The 22,325-nt window shown below is 36.4% G+C and overlaps 3 protein-coding genes across 3 annotated transcripts; 2 read left to right on the forward strand and 1 right to left on the reverse strand.

Moving 5' to 3' along the window:
• The first annotated feature begins 479 nt into the window (after positions 1–479).
• Positions 480–1,078, forward strand: LOC112044716 (10 kDa heat shock protein, mitochondrial). The gene has a single exon (XM_024080654.2). It carries the CDS (start codon positions 623–625, stop codon positions 932–934), a length of 312 nt encoding a protein of 103 aa, XP_023936422.1. The 5' UTR covers positions 480–622; the 3' UTR covers positions 935–1,078.
• Positions 1,079–2,650: 1,572 nt separating this feature from the next.
• LOC112044714 (glucose-fructose oxidoreductase domain-containing protein 1) lies at positions 2,651–4,403 on the reverse strand. The gene has a single exon (XM_024080651.2). The coding sequence runs from the start codon at positions 4,237–4,239 to the stop codon at positions 3,034–3,036; it is 1,206 nt and encodes a 401-aa protein (XP_023936419.2). The 5' UTR covers positions 4,240–4,403; the 3' UTR covers positions 2,651–3,033.
• A 7,147-nt stretch (positions 4,404–11,550) lies between these two features.
• On the forward strand, positions 11,551–20,511 carry LOC112044715 (transcription factor 21). Its single transcript, XM_024080652.2, has 4 exons — positions 11,551–11,876; positions 14,368–14,455; positions 15,068–15,215; positions 18,896–20,511. The coding sequence occupies exons 1-4, from the start codon at positions 11,786–11,788 to the stop codon at positions 19,181–19,183; spliced, it is 615 nt and encodes a 204-aa protein (XP_023936420.2). The 5' UTR covers positions 11,551–11,785; the 3' UTR covers positions 19,184–20,511.
• Positions 20,512–22,325: the final 1,814 nt, after the last annotated feature.

The following is a 22,325-nucleotide window of genomic DNA, read 5'->3' on the forward strand; positions in this document are numbered from 1 at the left end:
ATAAAGAAAAGGGTACCTAGTGTTAGTGACTTATTGGTTTACCTGAGACGTCTAAACAGAACCCATTAAATAAACCATTTGGAAAAATAATTCGGCTCGGCAGTCCGTTGAAGATACCATGCATGATTAGTCTATATTGATATTCATAATTTTATAAAGATAAAGAAAAGATAAGTTATTTCTGCAGAAATCTTTACTTTGAGTACTAGTAGCGACATCTATTGAGATATTTTTCATTTAGTAAAACAACGCCATCTTAAAACATTTTGCAGTAACATTTTCTTGGATAAATTTTCTTAGCTACTAGACACTAGATGGCGCTGCGATTGAAATTTTTATAAAGGAAAACCTGCAGCAAAAAAATAATTAAAAAAATTTAAAATTGAATAAAATAAACTTCTATTCAAAGATTTATTATAATTTTAATTATTTTTGACTCAAATCAACAAATTATAAATAAAAATGTATTAAAATGTGGCAACACCACAAACACATGGCAGGAATTCCAGTTTGACCGGCGTACAAATTACGAATATTCTAGATTTTAACTCAAAAGTCACAAAATAAAATCTCTATTCATTTGTTATAAGTTTCGTGCTGATAGAAGATAAAACTCCTAAAAATGTCCAACGTAGTGAAACAGTTAATTCCCTTGCTGGACAGAGTACTCATCAAACGAGCGGAAGCAATCACGAAAACTGCAGGAGGCATTGTGATTCCAGAAAAAGCACAATCTAAGGTGCTCCACGGAGAAGTTGTGGCTGTGGGTACCGGCTCAAGAAAAGACAACGGAGACTTCATCCCCATCCTCGTAAAGGTGGGAGACAGAGTCTTGCTACCCGAGTATGGCGGCACCAAAGTTAGCTTAGAAAATGATGAAAAGGAATACCATCTCTTTAGAGAATCTGATATTTTAGCGAAGATTGAGAATTAATTTTAGTGTTAGTTTTAATTTCCCGCGGTTCGAATTATTGGTTAATTAGTTATTGTAGTGTCTGAACATGATGTGATTGTGTAATATGTTCATTGCTGTGGAACATGATGTTGTCTTTGCATTTATTATAACGATGTTATAAAACTGGTTGTATTCATTGTTACCTCTATACCTTACACACTAACAACTTACACTGAATAACAATGATGCAATGTTATAGGTTATCTTGAAATTGCACTTTGCACTTAACTATAAATGAAACCACTATTGCAAATCAATTTTTGTTATATGTAAAAGAAGAGATGGCTGGATTGTGTGAAAGAGAACATGTGTGTAAAGGGAGTGGATGATGAGTTGACGAGCAATAGAGATTAATGGAAAAGTATGACATAGTTTTCCGACTAGTGGGATAAGGGAATGGAGATGATGATCTCAAGACAACTTTAATTTCATTGCAGCATGCGACTATTAACTATACAGTTTATTAGGTACAATATTATTTTTAGGTTACAACTTAGAGCTTAGTTATTAATTTTATCAAAAATTCTTATAGTAATTTTATATCATTATTATATACAGAATAAAACTCATATTGTTATTTAAAAATTATATGTACTTCGTTTTACTTATATGTACTTTTTATATGTACTTTATATGTACTTTTTATATGTACTTTGTTTTACTCTGGATCCAATCCAAAATATTTAGGCAGCACTTGGCGCGCTACATGCCACAAGTTGTCATATGATTACATGTCAAAGAAATGAAAGAGGAACAATCTAGAATTTTAAATCTACTTTTAGATTTACATACAGTTCCCAAACATAGTGATTATATTCTTTCATAGTTCGCTGTGAAAGTAAAATGGGTAATATGTTTCAGATTTGAGGTCCTGATGTAACTTTTAATCTATTTAATATATGCACCCAACAATGTTGCAAAGGGCTGTTCAGGGCAATACCTATATTTTCTCAAAGCAATTTAATATTATTGTAGACTTTGGTATAGATGATGTCAGAAGGCTCCCAAAGGGGAATGAGTACCAGCCTATACGTCTGCCCAGGGTACCTATATACCCTGTTTAAGATTATGTGGAAATGATAATGATGTATAAATAAGGATCTGGTTAAATAATTGGCCTAATGAATGAAGAATAATGAATATTTTTACCCTTTCTAAGGCAAAACGTTTGTCGGTGTATAAAAGCAGTAAAGTAACATTTGAAACTGTATTTTTTTTAATTATATTTTTTTCTATTACCAACAAACTTAACAAACAAGAAAATGAACAAACAAATCAATCATAAGTAACAAAAAACAAAGTAATCATAATCAAACAATAACAGGGAGGTCCTGGATGCGGGCAACTCTTGACTGTGTTGTTTGTAAGTACATTAAAGGCCTACTTTTAGCAGTAACATCATGATAATGATAATATGTTCACATAAATAAATATCCAATATTAACAGAAGCCTGTCACTTTGTCCACCCTCAATCCTTCCTTATACCGGCCCTGGCGCAAAATCCATTCTCAGCAGACTTCTACTAACTACAAACTACCTCCCTGCCAAATTTCATCTCTGTATGTCAAGTAAATGTACTTTTAGTAACAGCAAATGCAAAGCAAATGTTTTTTTATGTATTGTTATTATTGTGATTACTCAAAACTATTTTATGGATTACTGATGTAGGATATATTTTCAGATAAATAATAAAATAGGAAGTATTAAGGCATTTTACTCTCATTTGTTTAAGGCATTTATTAATATAGCTTTAATTAATACTGATTAAACTAATTGATCACTTCAATCATTCTTTTGCACTTGTAACAGTAATAAACCTGACAGTGATATTTACAAACAATTACATCACAACTGGCCTAGATTCTCTACTGATATTTTAAATAAAAACTGACATAAAATACAATGTTCCAGTTTTTAAGGAATGCAATTAGTAAAACTTATTTATGCATTAAAAATGATTTACACAACTTGTCTTATAAACTAGGAATGTTATAAAATGAATTATATTTATGTACTAATTTGTATAAGCTAAAATATAAAAGGTACATAATAATGGCATTTTAATACACTAATGAGATTACTGCAGAGATATCGCTGTTCGTCTCACTGCAGCAGACAGTGCTGGATTAGGATCAGGTGGTTCAGTTAATAATTGTACTGTTTTCCAACAGCCATCTTCATTAGACTGTCGCAATGCTTCCATTGTCGCTTGGACTCGTTGTCCATCTTCAAATGTTGCTGCGGCTTTAACTGGCTCCTTTATCCAGTCCATTTGTTCCTTTACAGGTAAGAAGGCCTCTTTAAGTGCACTTATCATCTTGCAAAGCCCTTTAATATATGGCTTGGGTATTACACTTGACGCGCAACTTAAGTCCTCAATATCTACATAAATTACTTCTTCTTTTTCATGAGGCCTTTTCCCTTCTTCTTCTATTATACTTTTAGGGTTTGATTTATGTAATCTGCCATGTAGATCACCACCTCGAACAACTAAGTAGCCATTTTTACTACACACATAGATTTCTTGATTGAAACATGGCCCCGGCAAATGGTTGTTCAATGTTGCAGTCACTAACAATCCTTTGTCCATCTGTAATTGGAAAGTGCAGAAGTCTGGTGCTGTAATCTTTCTGATACCATTAACTTTAGATGTCTCCTCTACAAATGTTCTTAGGACACCATGCACTTTCATGACTTTCTGGCCACTGAGATAGGAAACCAAGTCTATAACATGGCTGCCAACCAATGTTAGTGTACCACCACCCATGGTGTCATCACACAACCAATTAAAGGTTTCACCCAGTAATGATCCCATTTGTACTCGAACATCTATCAATGTCAGCTCGTTTGGATTGCCGAGGTAACTATCTAGGATACATTTTCGCATGTGACTAAATGCGGGCAGGAACCTGAGGGAATGATTAATTATTGATATAAGGGTGGGATAGTATTGTGCAGCTCGCACCATTTTCAATGCCTCCGCCTGGCACAAACCTGCAGGCTTATCGCACACAACATGTTTACCAATACCGAGGGCTTTCACAGATATTTGAGCGTGTAAATTCGGTGCACACACAATGAAGACCAAGTTAACGTTTTTCTTCAACAAGACATCATCAATTTTGTTAGTGAAAAATGGTATTTTGAGCTCTTTTGCAGTGTTTTCAGCTTCCTGTAGAGTCACACCCCATATTGCTTCCACTGGGAATCCTTTTTCCCTCAAGAACGGCACCAAAACTTTAGCTACAGAGCCAGTCCCGAATACACCGATACCGGGCAGCATTTTTATTAAATAACTTCCATCTACAACTGGCACATGTTAAAAAAGATTTGCTGATTATATTACCTCATTTATTTTAAGCTTTGTTTTAATATTATTTCATGATTAGTAAACAAAATTAATATTGGCTACAATAAATATTACAGTGGAGAACTCAATGGAGTTCAATTTCAAACTTCAATGTCATTGATGTCAATTGTCATTATTTGTCAATTTGTCACGATTGTCACTGTCTAGTGTCATTTGTCAATAAATAAAATTAAAAAAAAAGAAACGTCAATTTAACATTGACAGCTAGTCTGACAGTCACTTATTTTTAAATTCTTATAGTAAAACTAGCGGACGCCCGCGACTTCGTCCGCGTAAATTTCGATGTCAACTTTACTACTACCCCTACCCTACCACTACCCCAACCCTACCCTACCCGATCCCTACATCTACCCTACCCCTACCCCCACCCTATCCCTACCCTACCCCAAACCTACCCCCATCCTACCCCTACCCTTGCCGTACCCTATCCCTTTCCTACCCCTATCCCACCCGTACCCCTATCTCACGCCTATCCTACCCCTACCCTACCACTTCCCTATCCTACCCGTACCTCTACCCTACCACTACCCTACCTCTACCCCTACCCTACCACTACCCTAAACCCGGCCCTAAACCTACCCTACCCCTACACTACCCCTACGCTTCCCTACCCGTACCCTACCCTACCCTGTAACTTCTCTATCTTACTCCTACCCTTAGCAAAATCGGTCCAGTCCTTCGAGAGTGGTGGTATGACCAAGAGAAATAGAGACTTCTATGCTAATAATATAAAGAGGTAAAGTTCGTGTGGTTGTAGGAAGTAATCTCTGGATCTACTGGACCGATTTGGAAAATTGTTTTACCAATAGAAAGCTACGTTATTTGCAAGTGTCATAAGCTATGTTTGATCCCCATAAATCTTATCTCCATAATATCCTTGTGATTATTAAATAATTTATTTTAATAAGGATTAAAGTTTAGTTGTATAAATAATGACGTAAACCTAAGTATATAAAATTAATCATTTTTAAAACATAAAAGGTACTATATCTGCTAATATATAGAAGATAGATATATGGTGTCGCGGACTTTTTTGTAGAACTTTTAAAGATACATAAAGCCTCCATACATTAATTTCAATTTTACACAATGGTTAAGGCAGCGCATGCGAATAAGTCTGCTTAAGAGGATTTTCAGTCCGACCTGTATGACAAAAACTGTGATAACTCGGCTAATATATATGATACCAATATAAAATATAGCCTATAGCACTCCCCGATAATGTAGCATTCTACTGGTGAAAGAATTTTTAAAATCGGACCAGTAATTCCGAAGATTACCCCATTTAAAAAATGTGACAAACTTACAAACTTACAAACTTTACCTCTTTATAATATTAGTATAGATATAGATATAGATATAGATGTACCATAGATACGAGTTGTACATAGAAAAGAGAGAAGAACGTGTAATATTTCGTTCAATAATATTTATCAAATACTATAGGTATATATTTTTATCTATACTAATATTATAAAGAGGTAAAGTTGTAAGTTTGTCACATTTTTTAAATGGGGTAATCTTCGGAACTACTGGTCCGATTTTAAAAATTCTTTCACCAGTAGAATGCTACATTATCGGGGAGTGCTATAGGCTATGTTTTATATTGGTGTCATATATATTAGCCGAGTTATCACAGTTTTTGTCATACAGGTCGGACTGAAAATCCTCTTAAACAGACTTATTCGCATGCGCTGCCTTAACTATTGTGTAAAATTTAAATTAATGTATGGAGACTTTATGTATCTTTAAAAGTTCTACAAAAAAGTGCGCGACACCATATATCTATCTTCTATATATTAGCAGATATAGTACCTTTTGTGTTTTAAAAATTATTAATTTTATATACTTAGGTTTACGTCATTATTTATACAACTAAACTTTAATCCTTATTAAAATAAATTATTTAATAATCACAAGGATATTATGGAGATAAGATTTGCCCTTTACAGTATGTTAATTACTAAAATAGTTTCGGAGATAATACAAAATTTCTAAAAGTCGCAGAAATTCCGCTATATGACGCCCCGCGCTTTCATTTACGTAGTTCCCGTTCCCGTGTGAATATGGGGATCAAACATAGCCTATGACACTCGCAAATAACGTAGCTTTCTATTGGTAAAACAATTTTCCAAATCGGTCCAGTAGATCCAGAGATTACCTCCTACAACCACACGAACTTTACCTCTTTATATTATTAGCATAGAAGTCTCTATTTCTCTTGGTCATACCACCACTCTCGAAGGACTGGACCGATTTTGCTAAGGGTAGGAGTAAGATAGAGAAGTTACAGGGTAGGGTAGGGTACGGGTAGGGAAGCGTAGGGGTAGTGTAGGGGTAGGGTAGGTTTAGGGCCGGGTTTAGGGTTGTGGTAGGGTAGGGGTAGAGGTAGGGTAGTGGTAGGGTAGAGGTACGGGTAGGATAGGGAAGTGGTAGGGTAGGGGTAGGATAGGCGTGAGATAGGGGTACGGGTGGAATAGGGGTAGGAAAGGTATAGGGTACGGGAAGGGTATAGGGTATAGGTTAGGATGGGGGTAGGGGTAGGTTTGGGGTAGGGTAGGGTTGGGGTAGTGGTAGGGTAGAGGTAGGGTAGGGGTAGTAGTAAAGTTGACATCGAAATTTACGCGGACGAAGTCGCGGGCGTCCGCTAGTATTTAATAGAATATTAGGAATCGGCCTTTTCCTTCCAACAAAGCGAAAAACCAGGTGCTGTAGTAAGTAATCTATATTCTTGGAAGAGGGTAGTTTGAACAATATTAGATGACGTACTTCGTTCCGACAATATACGATATTGTCGGAACGAAGTACGTGCTCTGAGCTCGTGGTAGGGCTTAGATAGTAGGGCTCCTCCTAGATGATGTTGATGGATTTCGTGCGGTGTACCTACCTGGTAATTTCTCGTGCGTCTGAAATCTGCGGAATCTGTTCCCAATAAATCATACTTTACAAATATTATTAATGATTTTACAGAATGCCCAGTAACGTTTAATTTGTCGGTATTAGTAATAGAGCTCTGTAAGTGGAATAAAGAATAATATTTGTTGAAACAACATCCAGGCCTCGTAAGTCACCGGTGGCGTTAGCGCTTAAAACGAATCACCTCGCAGGCCGTAGCTCGCGCCGTGATATCAGCCACCTGGAACAGTAGGGTTGGCACATTGATGAAATCACGGAACTCTCTTTCGACATTTTTTTCGTCATTTTTGGTTTTAAAAAATCTGTAACAAACAAACACACATAAACTGCACATTCCTTACTTATTTTGAAACTAGCGAACGCTCGCGACTTGATCCGCGTGGAATTCAGTTTTTCACAAATCCCGCGGGAACGATGGATTTTTCCGGGATGAAAAGTAGCCTATGTGTTAATCCAGAGTAAAATCTATTTCCATTCCAAATTTCGGCCAAATCGCTTCAGTAGCCGCAGCGTAAAAGAGGAACAAACATACTTACACACTTACACAGTACACACTTATACACAAACTTTCGTCTTTAGTGTGATTATGATGTTGACTGAAAATAAGAAATATGTTAGATATTAATCAGTGTTTGAAAATTTGAAAAATAATAGACTTTAATAGAGGTCAGAGTAAATGTTAGATAAAGTTTCTTATGTCTTTCTATTGCTGAAGCGTTAGCTTTACCATTTATGTTATGTGAATTAAATCATTAAATAGGTACTTTATTTTGCAACAAATACCTACTTACTTTCTATCAGAATCGTCTATCAGAAAGCTTTGAGGCTCCCCTTCGTTACGATACGACGAAATAGAGACCGATATACATCCGGTTCGACCGCCATTGGTCGATTATGCTCTTCACGAGATATTTCGTGGCCCGCTCAGACCAATTAGAAAAGATAGAAGGACCTGTATCGCACTCATAGTCACGAACAAAATTGTCTGTCATTTTCTGAGGAAAACGAGCTTAGATTTGGTATATATCTTAAACTAAACTAGAAGATTTTGCCCGTTTTTTACACAATTCAATTACACAAAAAGGTATTTTTATGGAGCTCTTTAACCGACGAACACGATTGAAACTATTTAACATCGATTCTATAGAGACAGTTTTTATAATCGCATTAGATCATTGATCATATACTTTGACAGAAAAGTAACGTCTAGCGAGGCAGGTCCTATACAATAATTGGTCTGAGGTGGCACGCATGGTATAATGGTATGGTAGGCCTACTGCAACTTCTTTTTGTCGTCATTTCATGCATTTTGCCTGTGGACACATTACGAAGCTCAGTATATGAGGGGTATGGTATTCTACTTATTACCAGATGGGTCATCTGCTTGGTCCATAATTTTTTTCTTTACAACATTAAAAATAAATCTTCTCATGGTGTACCTATACCGCATAGGTCAAAATGCATAAACGAATCAATTGCATTTTTACTTATTCTGATCATGTTAAACAATAAACTTATTACTGTCTTATTTATATCTACAGCTAGTATGTACCTGTTTATGGACAATATAAAAATGGTCCATTAGATTTGGTTGCTAAAATTTCCCAATAGGTGCCAACCCTAAATGAATCCTATTTGAAGCAATCCGTCTTACATCTCAGTTGAAAGCGGCGGCACTTGATCACTTCCACAATTAGGAATAGGTACCCATCTCAGGAAGCCGTGATAGCCCAGTGGATATGACCTCTGCCTCCGATTCCGGAGGGTGTGGGTTCGAATCCGGTCCGGGGCATGCACCTCCAACTTTTCAGTTGTGTGCATTTTAAGTAATTAAATATCACGTGTTTCAAACGGTGAAGGAAAACATCGTGAGGAAACCTAGTAAATTAATTTAAAAATTGTATTTAATTAAGTTAAGTTTTCTTCTTTATGCTATTGTTTTAAAATTGTATACTATTTTATTAATTTTAAATTAGGTAATAATTAATTTTGACATTTAATCCTTCCTATAAATTTGACATATTATAATTAGTTAAGTGTTGACATATAATTATATAAATGTTATGTGCGCCTATTGTTTATATGCATATCAGAACTCTTTAATATGTGTTATCTTATGTTTTAACGTTTAATATGTGTATTGTTGGCGTGCTTTATATAAATAAATAAATAAATAAACCTGCATACAAGAGAATTTTCCCAATTCTTTGCGTGTGTGAAGTCTGTTAATCTGCATTGGGCCAGCGTGGTGGACTATTGGCCTAACCCCTCTCATTCTGAGAGGAGACTCGAGCTCAGCAGTGAGCCGAATATGGGTTGATAATGGTGGTGGTACCTATCTCAAACAAGAGCTCAGAGCAATTTATTTTAAATTCTTATTGCATACAAAACAAAGAAACACATAAATAAAAGAGAAGCTTAAAAGTACCAATCAAAAAAAAAATCATTCATAAGCAGGTAACTGTCTAATAATTTTAGTTAATTAAAGCATCTCTGATAGTAGTAGTGCTAGTTACTCTACTGTAGGTACCTACCCGGTTCAACTGCGAGGTTGGACAAAATCCACGCTTTTCGAGTGTGGATTGGTAGTTCCTGAGATAAGCGCGTTCAAGCAAATATACAACCAAACAAACTCTTCAGATTTATAATATAAGTAGGTATAAATTACATAATAATTTGGAAAATGGAGGCAATCCGAGGCAAGAGCCCCAACCGTTTTCCAAATTCTGGGGCCTGGGATCTTCAATGAAGAAAAAAGACTATTATTTCTTCTCCCCTCCAATTATATAATTATAATTATATATTGGGTTTAGTGGTATATAAGTTACTAACACATTCTATTTTTATTTTTACTAACATAATAGCCTATTGAAGCTTGAAATAAAGTATTATTATTATTAATAGTCTGAAAAATTATGTTAGGACAGCGGGTTAAATATAATTAAAATTATCGGTTAAATAGTCCATCTGACGGGGTTTGAACCCATGGTTTCTCGACGTTTCGGCCTCTATATCGTTGAGCTATTGAGTCCTATTAATTCTGATATGGAAATAGTTGTAGATTTTTTTTACTCAGTCTTAGTTCGTAGGGGATGTTTAGCACGTGTTGTTCACAAAGTATTGGGTGTCGCGGTCGGAAGCGAGACCCAAAGGGCGCGCTGTCTGTCTTTTTATTTCCCACTTTAGCTAATTGTTTACTTAAACCACGGTCTTGAAAAAGTTAAAATTAAAAAAAAGTATTAACATCATTAATGCGCAAATAGATCATACGCTCTTCTCAGAGCGTATGATCTATTTGTTTCTATCCATTAATGATGCTGTTATCATAAAACGTATAGGTACTTAATACCTGATTTTGTATTTACTTTAAAGTCTAACATACTAGCATTTATACTTACAGGGTATCCAATAATAATTTGAATATTTAGGTCGATACCTAAGGTATATTTAACCATTTATATCACGTGCGCTTTTCTTAATTTGTAGCCTAAGTTACTCCTAAATCTGCCATCTGAAAGTTCCGTTAAAATCAGTCCAGTTTCATAGATTAACCGGAACAAATAGGCAGAAGGACAATTTTAAAACTTGATGTTTTCAAGAAGTACTGCGTAGGTTTATACTTTCATATTGTCGTTATCAACCATAATCGGCTCACTGCTGAGCTCGAGTCTCCTCTCATAATGAGAGGGTTTAGGCCAATATTCCACCATGCTGACCCAATGCGGATTGGCAGATTTCACACACGCAGATGTGATATTTAATTTATTAAAATGCACACAACTAAAACGTTAGAGGTGCCCCGGACCGGATTCGAACCCTGACCCTCTAAAATCGGAGGTAGAGGTCATTTCCACTGGGCTATCACGGCAATTTCATATGCATTCAGTTAATGCTGTTATTTTAACATCAAATAGTCAAATACAAGTAGATGCTTCAATTTTCTTCAGTTTTATGATTAAAAATACCTACCTACAGATATACAAAGTTTATAGCACTTGTCAACTTGATTGACCACTTTATTCATGCATAAATTAACTGCGTACCCTAAGCAAATCAGAATAGCATTATAATGAACCAATTTTGTACAATAAATAGTTATACCTACCTATCTAACAAAATAACTATTTTCCATTTTCTACAATTTGTGTGTATAGTGCCTACCCTAACTAAAAATTATGTGCACGCCACTGTCTACGCATTATTTATGTATCCCACCGTTTATTCCCCATTTGTCCGCCGGTAATCCTGAAACATACAGGAGGGGCGTGCGCAAACGCCGCCCAACCGCGCCCGCCTTCAGATCGCATTCTGAAGACAAACGTCATTAGACATGACACAGGTCCCGTATACTGTACCCCTAATGTGGTTTACTTAAAAATTCGGCTTATAAAATTAAAAAAAAATAATTATTTAATTTTCATGAAAAATATTTTTAGTTAATTAAAAAAAAATAATTTTTTTTTATTTTTTTTTTAAATTATTATGAAATTGGGTTTAATGAATAGTGTTGTTAATGTGAATGTGTTAGTGATATTTGTGCAATATGCCGAGAAAGCGTAGATCCTCGCCCGTAGAGAAAAGGGATGAGACGGAGGACGATGATTTTCTGTTTGACGATACTCAGTCCAGTTCTGGTAAGTTGAGCGGAAAAATAATTACCTACAAACAGTGGCGTAAACAAGGTTTAAAACGAGGGTAGGTATTAAACGTATACATTAAACATTATGGGAGACGAAATATCTTAACATTCCATGGATTCACCGTTCGGTTGCCGGGTCCATCGTGAGAAAAACCCCGATCAGATCCCCTGACTTGTGACTTGTGACGTCCTTGACAGTTAATTAATACCATTTGCAATCCAGGATCGCATATATGAGGCTACTGTCTCCAAATCCCATCCATTGTTCTTTATTTAAAATATTCCGTGAAAATATTTACATGAACTCATTTGATGGAGTATGTGGAAAATGGAAAACGAAGTCCCTCGCCGAATTTGTCTCTTTATACCTATTCAAAAGCCCAGGAAATTCGTGATCAAGGTTTTCATGTAAATACATATCTTTTTTTTTATTCTTCATAAGTTGAATCTCACCTGATGATAAGTGATGATGCAATCTAAGATGAAATCGGCCTGACTTGTTAGGAGGATGGTGAAAATCCACACCCCTTTCAGTTTCTACACGACATCGTACCGGAACGCTAAATCGCTTGGCGGTACGTCTTTGCCGGTAGGGTGGTAACTAGCCACAGCCGAAGCCTCCCACTAGCCAGACCTATTAAGAAAATCTCAATCTGCCCAGCCGGGGATCGAACCCAGGACCTCCGTTTTGTAAATCCACCGCGCATACCACTGCGCCACGGAGGCCGTCGAAATTCCTTCTTCAGGATCGTAATAAGTCCTCCTGGTAGGCAATGTATTTTAGTATTTATGAAGTGCACACCAGTGCCTACATATATCCATCCATTGTTTTTCCTTTATTTTATTTCGTAAAAAGACTACCCATATTCGGCCCACTGTTGAGCACGAGTCTCCTCTCAATGTAATACCTACATAACCCCTTTTATTGTAGTCAGTAAAAAGCCCCGAAAAGTCCCTCGCTTTGTTTTTTTTAATGCATAATAAACTCCAATATGTAAAGGTTTTGTGGTAATTGGCTGAAAGATGACGATCATTGTTGAATGTTGAAAATATCATGCCGGCTAAGAACTTTATACTTAATGGCATTTATACAGGGTGCGCGGGAGTAGGTATTTCCCATAACTTCAAGATGTTGACGAGTCCACTTATAGGTGACGAACTGCATAGCTAATAAACTAAAAAATAAAAACTGTTTTATATTTTCATACAAAGTAATTCAAATAATTCCGACTATCCATGTAACTCACGCCTACAACTATGCTTGCATTTTAAAATACGTAAAACTTGGCTACGTTATAATTATAAGGATGCGTATATGAGACACATCTTAAGATCTATTTACAAAAGAAATATTATATACCCCGTAAATATTAATTTTAGAACACATGTTCTTTGAACATTTTTAATTAATTTTCGGTAAAGAATATAACTCTAGAGTTATAAAAAAAAACATACATACAGCCGAACGTAGAACCTCCTCCTTTTTGAAAGTCGGTTTATAAATACTCCCGAGCATCCTGTATAATGGCATGCGTTTGGTTTATTTCCACAATACCTACACTTTTTTATTATCAAATACATAATAATAATAAAAATGAAGTGTCTGAGACAAACAGTGTCCGTATGTGGTTTCAAAATAAATGTTTTATTTGCACGATGCTAGAACACACAAACATTTTTTTTATTTTTGCCGATAAGTCTTTCTGTCTGTATGGACATCTCTGAGATGGCTAAACCGATGGCTGGGTCTGGCCCATGACAGGTCCCTCCTCATAAGGGGAGAGAACAACTCTGGTCCAATGCGGGTTGGAAGGCTTAGTGTAGGTTTGATGTTTGACTATGTATAATTAGGTCACTATCAGATTTCATTGACAAAAACTCTAGCAGAGACCGACTGCTTAACTTAACTTGTTAACTTAACTTGGCTATCCGAAGCACGATAATGTGATATTGCTATCATCATAATTATCAAACCATATTCGGCTCACTGCTGAGCTCGAGTCTCCTCTCAAAATAAGAAGGGTTAGGTCAATATGTCCACCATGCTGACCCAATGCGGTTTGGCAGACTTCACACATGCAGAGAATTAGGAAAAGTCTCTAGTATGCAGATTTCCTCACGATGTTTTCCCTTCGCCGTTTGAGACACGTGATATTTAATTTCTTAAAATGCACACAAACGAAAAGTTGGAGGTGCATGTCCCGGACCGGATTCGAACACACCCTCCGGAATAGGAGGCAGAGGACATATCTACTAATTTCCATCACCGGGTGAGAATTTCTACTTACAATTTCTTGGGAGAAAGAAAGCAAATATTTCATAGCCCGACCCACAAGTTCAATCCAGAACCTCATGATTTGAAGTCATTTTGGCTAACCACCTGTAACAGGACCGTTGGTCCTTACAGGTGGTTAGCCAACAGGACCGTTGGTCCTGTTGCAGTTCTATGTGTATAACTTTAGCACCCTCTTTCCCAATGGTAACAGGTAGAAGTGGACACGAGCCTCAACACAGGAACGCCGCAAACGCCCGGGAACGAGCACGTATGAGGGTACTCTCGAAGGCCTTTTGCAGGTATGATAAACCTTTTCCCCAAAACACGACGTAGGTTTAATTTGTTATAAAAGTATAAATATACTGCTGGATAAGATCAAAAACAAAAATAAAGGCTCGTGTTCTAACTCAGTTGGGAAAATTGTCCAAAATCCGTATTAGAAACGACAATCACCCATCTGTTGACTCTATTTTTTTGTATCAAAAGTACATTAAAAATACTATTGCGAGTTGGTTACCTCTACTACAGGCCAAAATTAATGATAGTTAATTAATGATTATTAGTTATGCCAGGAAATATATATTATATTTTTAACGTACTGAATTTGATATAAAACAATTTTCATCCAATAAACAGATGGGTAAAGGTTGTTTCTAATACAGATCTTCTACTATGAAGTTCAGTTCTTCGAAGTCATATCAATCAATATATTAATAATTTATCCATTATACAAAATGCCTAGCTGAAAACATATACGAATATTAAACGAGTAATAAGAACAAAAGCGATCGGATCCGTAACATTTAAAATACTTATTTATCTGACTCAGAAATATGATAAAAGCTCTTGTCAAAATACAAATAAAGTGCTATTATTTTTAACACAATAAAATAACACGTAACGAATTTCAGGCTGAAAACCACTTTGCCATGGGTGCCGGCGGACACCAAGCTGTCAAAACTGGACACGCTACGGCTGGCAGCGTCATACATAGCGCATCTTAGAGCGCTGCTACACGAGCCGCGGTCCGCGCATACTCCTCCACACCCGTTGAACCTTGTAAGTAATTAGTAATGTCTGTTGAGCATGTGAGGCTAAGACAAAGCATTGAGGGTAGGTACATACTATAAGAAATTGTCAGAAAGGTCTCGCTGCGACTGGCAGCGTCATACATAGCGCATCTTAGAGCGCTGCTACACGAGCCGCGGTCCGCGCATCCTCCTTCACACCTGTTGAACCTTGTAAGTAATTAGTAATGTTTGTTGAGTATGTGAGGCTAAAACAAAGCATTGAGGGTAGGTACATACTCTAAGAAATTGTCAGAAAGGTCACGCTGCGATTGGCAACGTCATAGCACACCTTAGAGGGTTGCAACACGAGCTGCGTTCCGCACGTTCACCTTCACACTTATTAAAACTTGTAAGTACATTAGATATAATAATATGGGACACTTATATTATACATCCACGCCCAATAAACCTACTTAAATAGTAGATAAGGAATTATCAATACTACTCGTAGTCTCATTGCGGCTGGAAAGCCGACTGGCAAAGGTTGTGACTGGCAAGGTAATACACAACACATCTCATGCTAGCCACTCATCAATCACCATCCAATAATGTTTATTGAAGACATTACAATATTGCATAAAAAAAATCATACATCAGTAGGTACATTATTTAGCCTCTACATGGCTAAATAATGTACCTACTGATGTATGATTTTTTTTTAACAAAAGTAATTATTTTTTAAATATAATAAATCCTTCCGTATAAATATTTCCTAACCGATAGAGTCATTATGACATTACAAAGGGACATACCTGACGTTAAATGTACTTGTAAACTAAGCCTACTTGAAATAAATTAATTTGGATTTTTTTAATTTTAAACGGTTACGTCTACTCGTAGTAAAAAAAGGTCAGAGACTCTTTATTATATCAAATTAATTCAATATCATTTTCATCAAAAGCAGCACGTTGTTTTTCATCACAAGCAAGCAGTTGGCAATGCCATCCATTATAAAGCGTGCAAGCATCATTGACGTACAATCTACGCCTTAACTACGGGGGTCGACTTTTAAATCCCACAAACCATAACTTTAAACCACAGGATCACCAAATCACAAAGTTGTTGACAATTTATTCCCCGTCACACTTGTCATCGCGTTAATTCGTCCGTGACACGAGCGGTTCAGGAAATAAAGCCATGTGCTCACTTAGTACGATATTAATCTACGGTTTCTAATGATGGGACCAATTAGTTTTATTGATGGATACGCTTATTATCCTGCTTCTTATTAACTGACTTCAAAAAAGGAGGTGGTTCTCAATTTAATGCGTATTTTTCATGTTAGTTACCTCATTACTTCGTCATTTATTAACCAAATTTTGAAAATTGTTTAACAAATAAATTCAACCGACTTCAAAGATGCTTTACCGTAAAACGTGAAAAATAACATCGTGCCTATGTCTTTTCTATTGATCGGTTTGAAGGCGGTGCCAAAAAACAAAATAAACTGATAGGTACGATGTTATTCGCTTTTCAGAGTAATGCATATTTGAAGTACGTTCGATTTTACTGTATACAAGTTATTATCCAGAATAACTCTATCTGCTAAGATTTGTAAAAAAGATAATTTAACGCGAAAAGAGTCGCGGGCGTCCACTAGTCTATGAATATATTTGAACTTCGCTAAGTAAGCTTTCCATGACCGCAATGAATCAGTCGCATATTTGCCAAAAGCCTCACGACGTCTGCGTAACTCATAGCTGTCATCGGCGGATTAGGAACGTTCCACGAAGGTCTACGTTTGACAAATGGGGTAAAGGCCTGACGCTTCAAACGGGGGATGATTTTAGAAGGATTTATAGTTGTTTGTCCATTATAATTTACTTCTCGTTGCCTGGTTGATTGGTACGGTGGTATTTCGGCTATCGATAATGTCTGGAGAGTACTTCAAACATGCAATAATGCTATGCCTATTAGGACATCGAACCTATATGAGTATTGGAGAGTGAATTATCTATTTTGTAAAACCTGGTTAAACACATGGAGTTTGTGCACTTAAGTATATTTACTAGGTAATACTTTACCGAGATGAAAGTGGTGTTGTAAAGGGGTCATTTACCACTAGAAAGACACATTATTTGTGAGTGTTATAGGCTATATTTTATCCCCGTATACTCGCTTGTACGGGTTTATTGCGAGAAAACTCTAAAAAGGCTAAAAAGTAAAAAAGGTATAAGTTCCTGACCGTTAGTAAGATTTTTTTTGAATCAAAAACTACTACTACTAAACTAGGAACGTACTTTGTACTACAAATCTGTCAGTTAAGCCAACCCAACCAACCAACCAAAAAAGCTAATAGTATAAACGCAAAAGTTCTACAATTCTACAATAAAAGTAGATAAATTAATTTATACGAAACATGCACAGAACAATGAATGTCCAGAACACAGAGGTAATGGTCCAGAATGAGTCTTTACAAGCAACGTGGTGAAGCCAGTGAAACCCATAAAACCCAAACGTCACGCGTCTAATTGACATCCGCATATAGAATTTTTTTTTTTATAATTTGTATTTCAAAATTTAACACTAACAAAAAATACGTAAATTAATATAATAATCAATAATTATCACCAATAAATAAATACTTCATCTTATTTCTTTAGTTTTTGAGATCACTTTTTAAAATATTTAAAAATATAAGACGCCATTTTTCTTGAATAATATTGAAAAATACTGATGCGACGCTTGGTGTCGTACTGACTCGAGAATGTATTCGTTTGTATGAATTTTGTATTTGGAACGGCTACGACGCCGTCGTGTTCCGTGCGCTCTATCTATCCATTATTATTTAATCTGTGAAAACATGAAATTAATATTGTTTGTTTATTTAGTTACATAAATACAAGTCTTATCCGCGACGTCTTGGGGGTTCCGGTGGCAAATCCTCAAAAAACAAACCCAACTTTTTTACACCCTTAAAGCAAGAGGTTAAGCCTTTTGAAACCAAAATAAACACATTGGATATTCGGAATCGGGCAAGGATAGTAACAAAAAGTGTTCAACAATAAACAAGTTTACGCTTTATACGAGCGCTGACCAAAAGTTTGCAGCTGTTTGGAGTATAAATAAAGTTTATCTCCGGACGTTTGAGAGATGATCCAGTTTCATTGTTTCCCGCGATGCGCGTTTGTTTCAACAGTAATTGTACTTTTTTTTTTAAATAAAGAATATTTGCCATATCTTTTAAATATGACCAATATTCCCTTTCCCGTCCAACTAGCCGGGAAATACTGTATTAGGAGTGGGTACGACAATAGTCCAACGGGGCGGGGATCGAACCACCACCGCTCGGAGATGAGTCCGACCGCTCTTACCGTTAAGCTATTGAGGCTCTTTACTGTAGGTATCTGAGACACAGTCTGTTTAGATGATATTAAAATCTGACTACTAAAAAATATGACATTCTTATCCGAAATTAACTTATAGTTTAAAGAGGTAAGATTATTTTTTTTTGTTTGTTTGTTACTGATTCAAACATACTTCGTACTATAGAAATCAATATTAAAAGTCTAAGTCAATTAATTTATTTCAAGTAGGCTTAGTTTTCAAGCACTTTTGAAACGACAAGCTGTTTTAATAATTTTGGTAGGTAATGGCGAAAACTTAGCTAGCCCTCCCAATATCACGAATTCCATACTGTAAATTGTAATTAGATTTTCTTCTTTCCAGGCTTGGCCATTCGCTTTCCAACATGGCGGTTCTCTAAGCTGCAGTATATCGCAGCGGTGGAGTCTCAATCAGCAAAACTCCGACTCGCCGAGACACCAACCGCCGCAGAGGGAGACCCAGAACTGCGACACATACGGACAGGACTATTCCGAAAACGATTATGACGACAGAAACTATGACGACACGAACGAGCAATGCAACCCAGTGCAATACACGAACTACGGTTACAAAGAGAATTATTATGAAATGAGAAACTTGTATTCAGCCGACGGACTGATGAATGTGTGATTTTTTTTTTTTTATTCTTAAGTATCTATTTTTGGGAATGAAATGCGTGGGAATAAACTACTTTCAGCTTCAAAAGTGGATTTAAAAAATAAGAAAACCAATATCGAACAAATATTTGTCAGGACAACTTAATTTAACAAATCAACTGTAACCAAAATGAGACCATAGAACGGCAGAGAATGAGTGGAGTCACGCACTTGTGAACCTTGTGTGTAGGGTTAAAGGCGCCTTTGACTGTTAACAAACACTCCCCTTTTCCACTCAAGTCAGTCTCCCCGCCTATCCCAAGTAACCCATAAAGAAATACACGACAAGAAATGTGGACCGTACGACGAGCACCTTATCTCGCAAGTCGTTCCCGCCAACCGATCGCTACCCCTCTCTAAATCCCTACTCTTTACGGACACAAGTCGCGCCACCTAGCGTCGGCACGAGCCAACACCAGATCGAGCGACGTCATATCCGTCTCAGACTACTATTTCCTACATTACCTACTCGTATGTTTGCATAGGTACCGTGCGCCATTCTTCGATGATTCTGAAATTATAAAAATCGATAAAAAATATTCTAAGTAATAAAACTTGTCATTATCTATACTAATATTATAAAGCTGAAGAGTTTGTTTGTTTGTTTGATTGAACGCGCTGATCTCAGGAACTACTGGTCCGATTTGAAAAAATATTTCAGTGTTAGATGCCACGCGGTTGAAACCGCGCGGCATCTACTAGTCATCGATATTATCCGATGGGCTTTGACTACTGGACATAGGCTTATTGTAAGGACCTATAGTGTATAGATATAATAGCTTGGCAACTTCGTTCGTAACACTCCTGATAATCCGCGCGGGCCGGGGGGAGTGTAGCGATGAATGAAACCCCACGACTGATGCACCTCACTTCTCGCACGCACGATTTCACACCCACGTCTTTCCCCCCGTCGACCGCATATCATGTGAGTGTCATCAACGAACTTGCCAGACTATAGTATAGGTATACCTAAATTCATCGTCAAAAATAAAATTTTGAAATAGGTACGCCATTATTTTCAATTTTATAGCTTTTGATGTTATTGGTCCTATAAATTAGTAAATTAATAGGTTCTATTGGTTCTATAATTACGTTCTATTGGATAAAGGCTTGATTGCACTATTGTAAAAGAATGCCTTAAAGTTAATAGGTACTTATGATTAAGACTAGTTAGTAAGATAATTAGTAATTACTAATTACTGTTAGGAATTTTTTACTTATATTTAAGAAGACTTATTATATAAATATTTATAGAGAATTATATAAAAGTGTGTACGACAACAAACCAAATAAATACAATAAAATAAATAAATACAAGTTTAATTTATTACAATTTTTGACGTGACAACGTCTTATACAGGAAGAAATTTTTTCAAGTACGGATATTTTTATATTTTGTACATAAACAAAATTTAATGAACACGTATTTTTTCTTTTTTTTTTAACTCAACAATAACAAAGTTATCGTTAGCTAAAGTTTAAACATTTAAACAGAATTTGAGGGTCACCCTATCGCTGTACTAAGTAATAGCACAGTAATAGGCAACTACAAAATCAGCTGGTAGGTACTAGGTTAGCGAGCGCCCGCGCCGAGGGCCGTTGACCTTTCTACGTTTATTTTTGTACCTATTATTTTTTATAATAATTAAAGGTCGTCACTTTTGAGTTGAGTATCGATTTTCCCTTCATACTTTATTGGGCTTAGGACCATCAATAATGCGTAGTAATAATAAAAATTATAAACTTTCGATTGGAATAATGAAATACAAATGATGATTATTATTACGCAAACTTTTGCATTAAAGGATGATTCGACTTAAATGCGCAAGCGACGGCAGATTGTCTGTCACTGGTCGCCCATCGGCAATTCGGCAGGCGTCCTCAGGGATTTTTCGATCCCCTCACCCCTGCCACCCCCGTCAGCCGAAGCCGAAGCGATATGACTACTGCCGGTATTTCTTTGTCGGCGTCTTACAAAGTGCCGCCAGCAGTTGCGCAGTTTGTTTAGGAATGTGTCCATTATTTTGTTATTTCTGAGACATAAATTGAAAAAAAAAATTACATAAAATGTATCGAACTGTTTGTAGATTTATGTTCTATTAATGATACAGAACCACGAAAAAAAATGTCCGCACTAAAGTCCGAATCACCCTGTAGTTTGATGAAGCCGGTTGTAAAATTGAAAAAAGATGACGTCATGCGTCGTTCTAGGGTACCAACTATTTTTACAAGAAATAAAGTATATTCTGGTCTATGATCATTGTATGAACATTATTAACCAGTGTTTTAGAAAAACGAACAGTATTTTATTTATTTAATTCTTATGACGTTGTCACTATACCTAGTCAGTAAACCGACTTTACTAATAACCGATTTTTTAAATAAAACTTTATCTTAGTCACCCTCAAACCAATTATTATAGAAGGACCTGTATCGCACTCAGAGTCACAAACAAAATTTTCTGTCATTTTATGAGGAAAACGATCTTAGATTTGGTCTTATACTAAACTAGATGTTTTTGTCCGTTTTTTACACCATTCAACTACACATAAAAGTATTTTTACGGAGCCCTTTAACCGACGAACACGATTAGGTACAACTATTTAACATCGATTCTATAGAGACAGCTTTTATAATCGCATTAGATCATTGATCATATACTTTGACAGAAAAGTAACATCTAGCGAGGCAGGTCCTATACAATAGTTGGTCTGATTAGTCACCTGATACTGATTTATAAAAACGACAAACGGAACGTCAGTCGTCAACCTTTTGATCTAAGATGAAAGCAGCGTTTAAGTGGTAACCCAACACCCCAACACTCCCCGACACGGCGACCTGACAAAACAAACAGATCCGCAAAAATATGTTCACTAATTTCACACGTTTACGACATTTTAAATCAAAATTTATTTTATACGTCCGCATCAAACACGAGGGTTTCGAAGTTTTTAGTCATCATCATTATCAACCCATAATCGGCTCCCTGCTGAGCTCGAGTCTCCTCTCAGAAGAGGGGTTAGGCCAAAAGTCCACCATGCTTGCCCAATGCGGATTGGCAGACTTCACACACGCATAGAATTAAGAATATTCCCTGGTATGCAGGTTTCCTCATG

The sequence above is a fragment of the Bicyclus anynana genome, chromosome 15 (genome assembly GCF_947172395.1).
Source record: "Bicyclus anynana chromosome 15, ilBicAnyn1.1, whole genome shotgun sequence".
In the NCBI taxonomy this organism is placed as follows: domain Eukaryota; kingdom Metazoa; phylum Arthropoda; class Insecta; order Lepidoptera; family Nymphalidae; genus Bicyclus; species Bicyclus anynana.

Excerpts from the sequence above, each read along its gene's own strand:
- LOC112044714 (XM_024080651.2), bottom strand. The coding sequence starts at position 4,239 with ATGCTGCCCGGTATCGGTGTATTCGGGACTGGCTCTGTAGCTAAAGTT.
- LOC112044715 (XM_024080652.2), top strand. The coding sequence starts at position 11,786 with ATGCCGAGAAAGCGTAGATCCTCGCCCGTAGAGAAAAGGGATGAGACG. Across the intron at positions 14,456-15,067 it reads CTCTCGAAGGCCTTTTGCAG|GCTGAAAACCACTTTGCCAT; the intron begins GTATGATAAACC and ends AACGAATTTCAG. Across the intron at positions 15,216-18,895 it reads CTCCACACCCGTTGAACCTT|GCTTGGCCATTCGCTTTCCA; the intron begins GTAAGTAATTAG and ends TCTTCTTTCCAG.
- LOC112044716 (XM_024080654.2), top strand. The coding sequence starts at position 623 with ATGTCCAACGTAGTGAAACAGTTAATTCCCTTGCTGGACAGAGTACTC.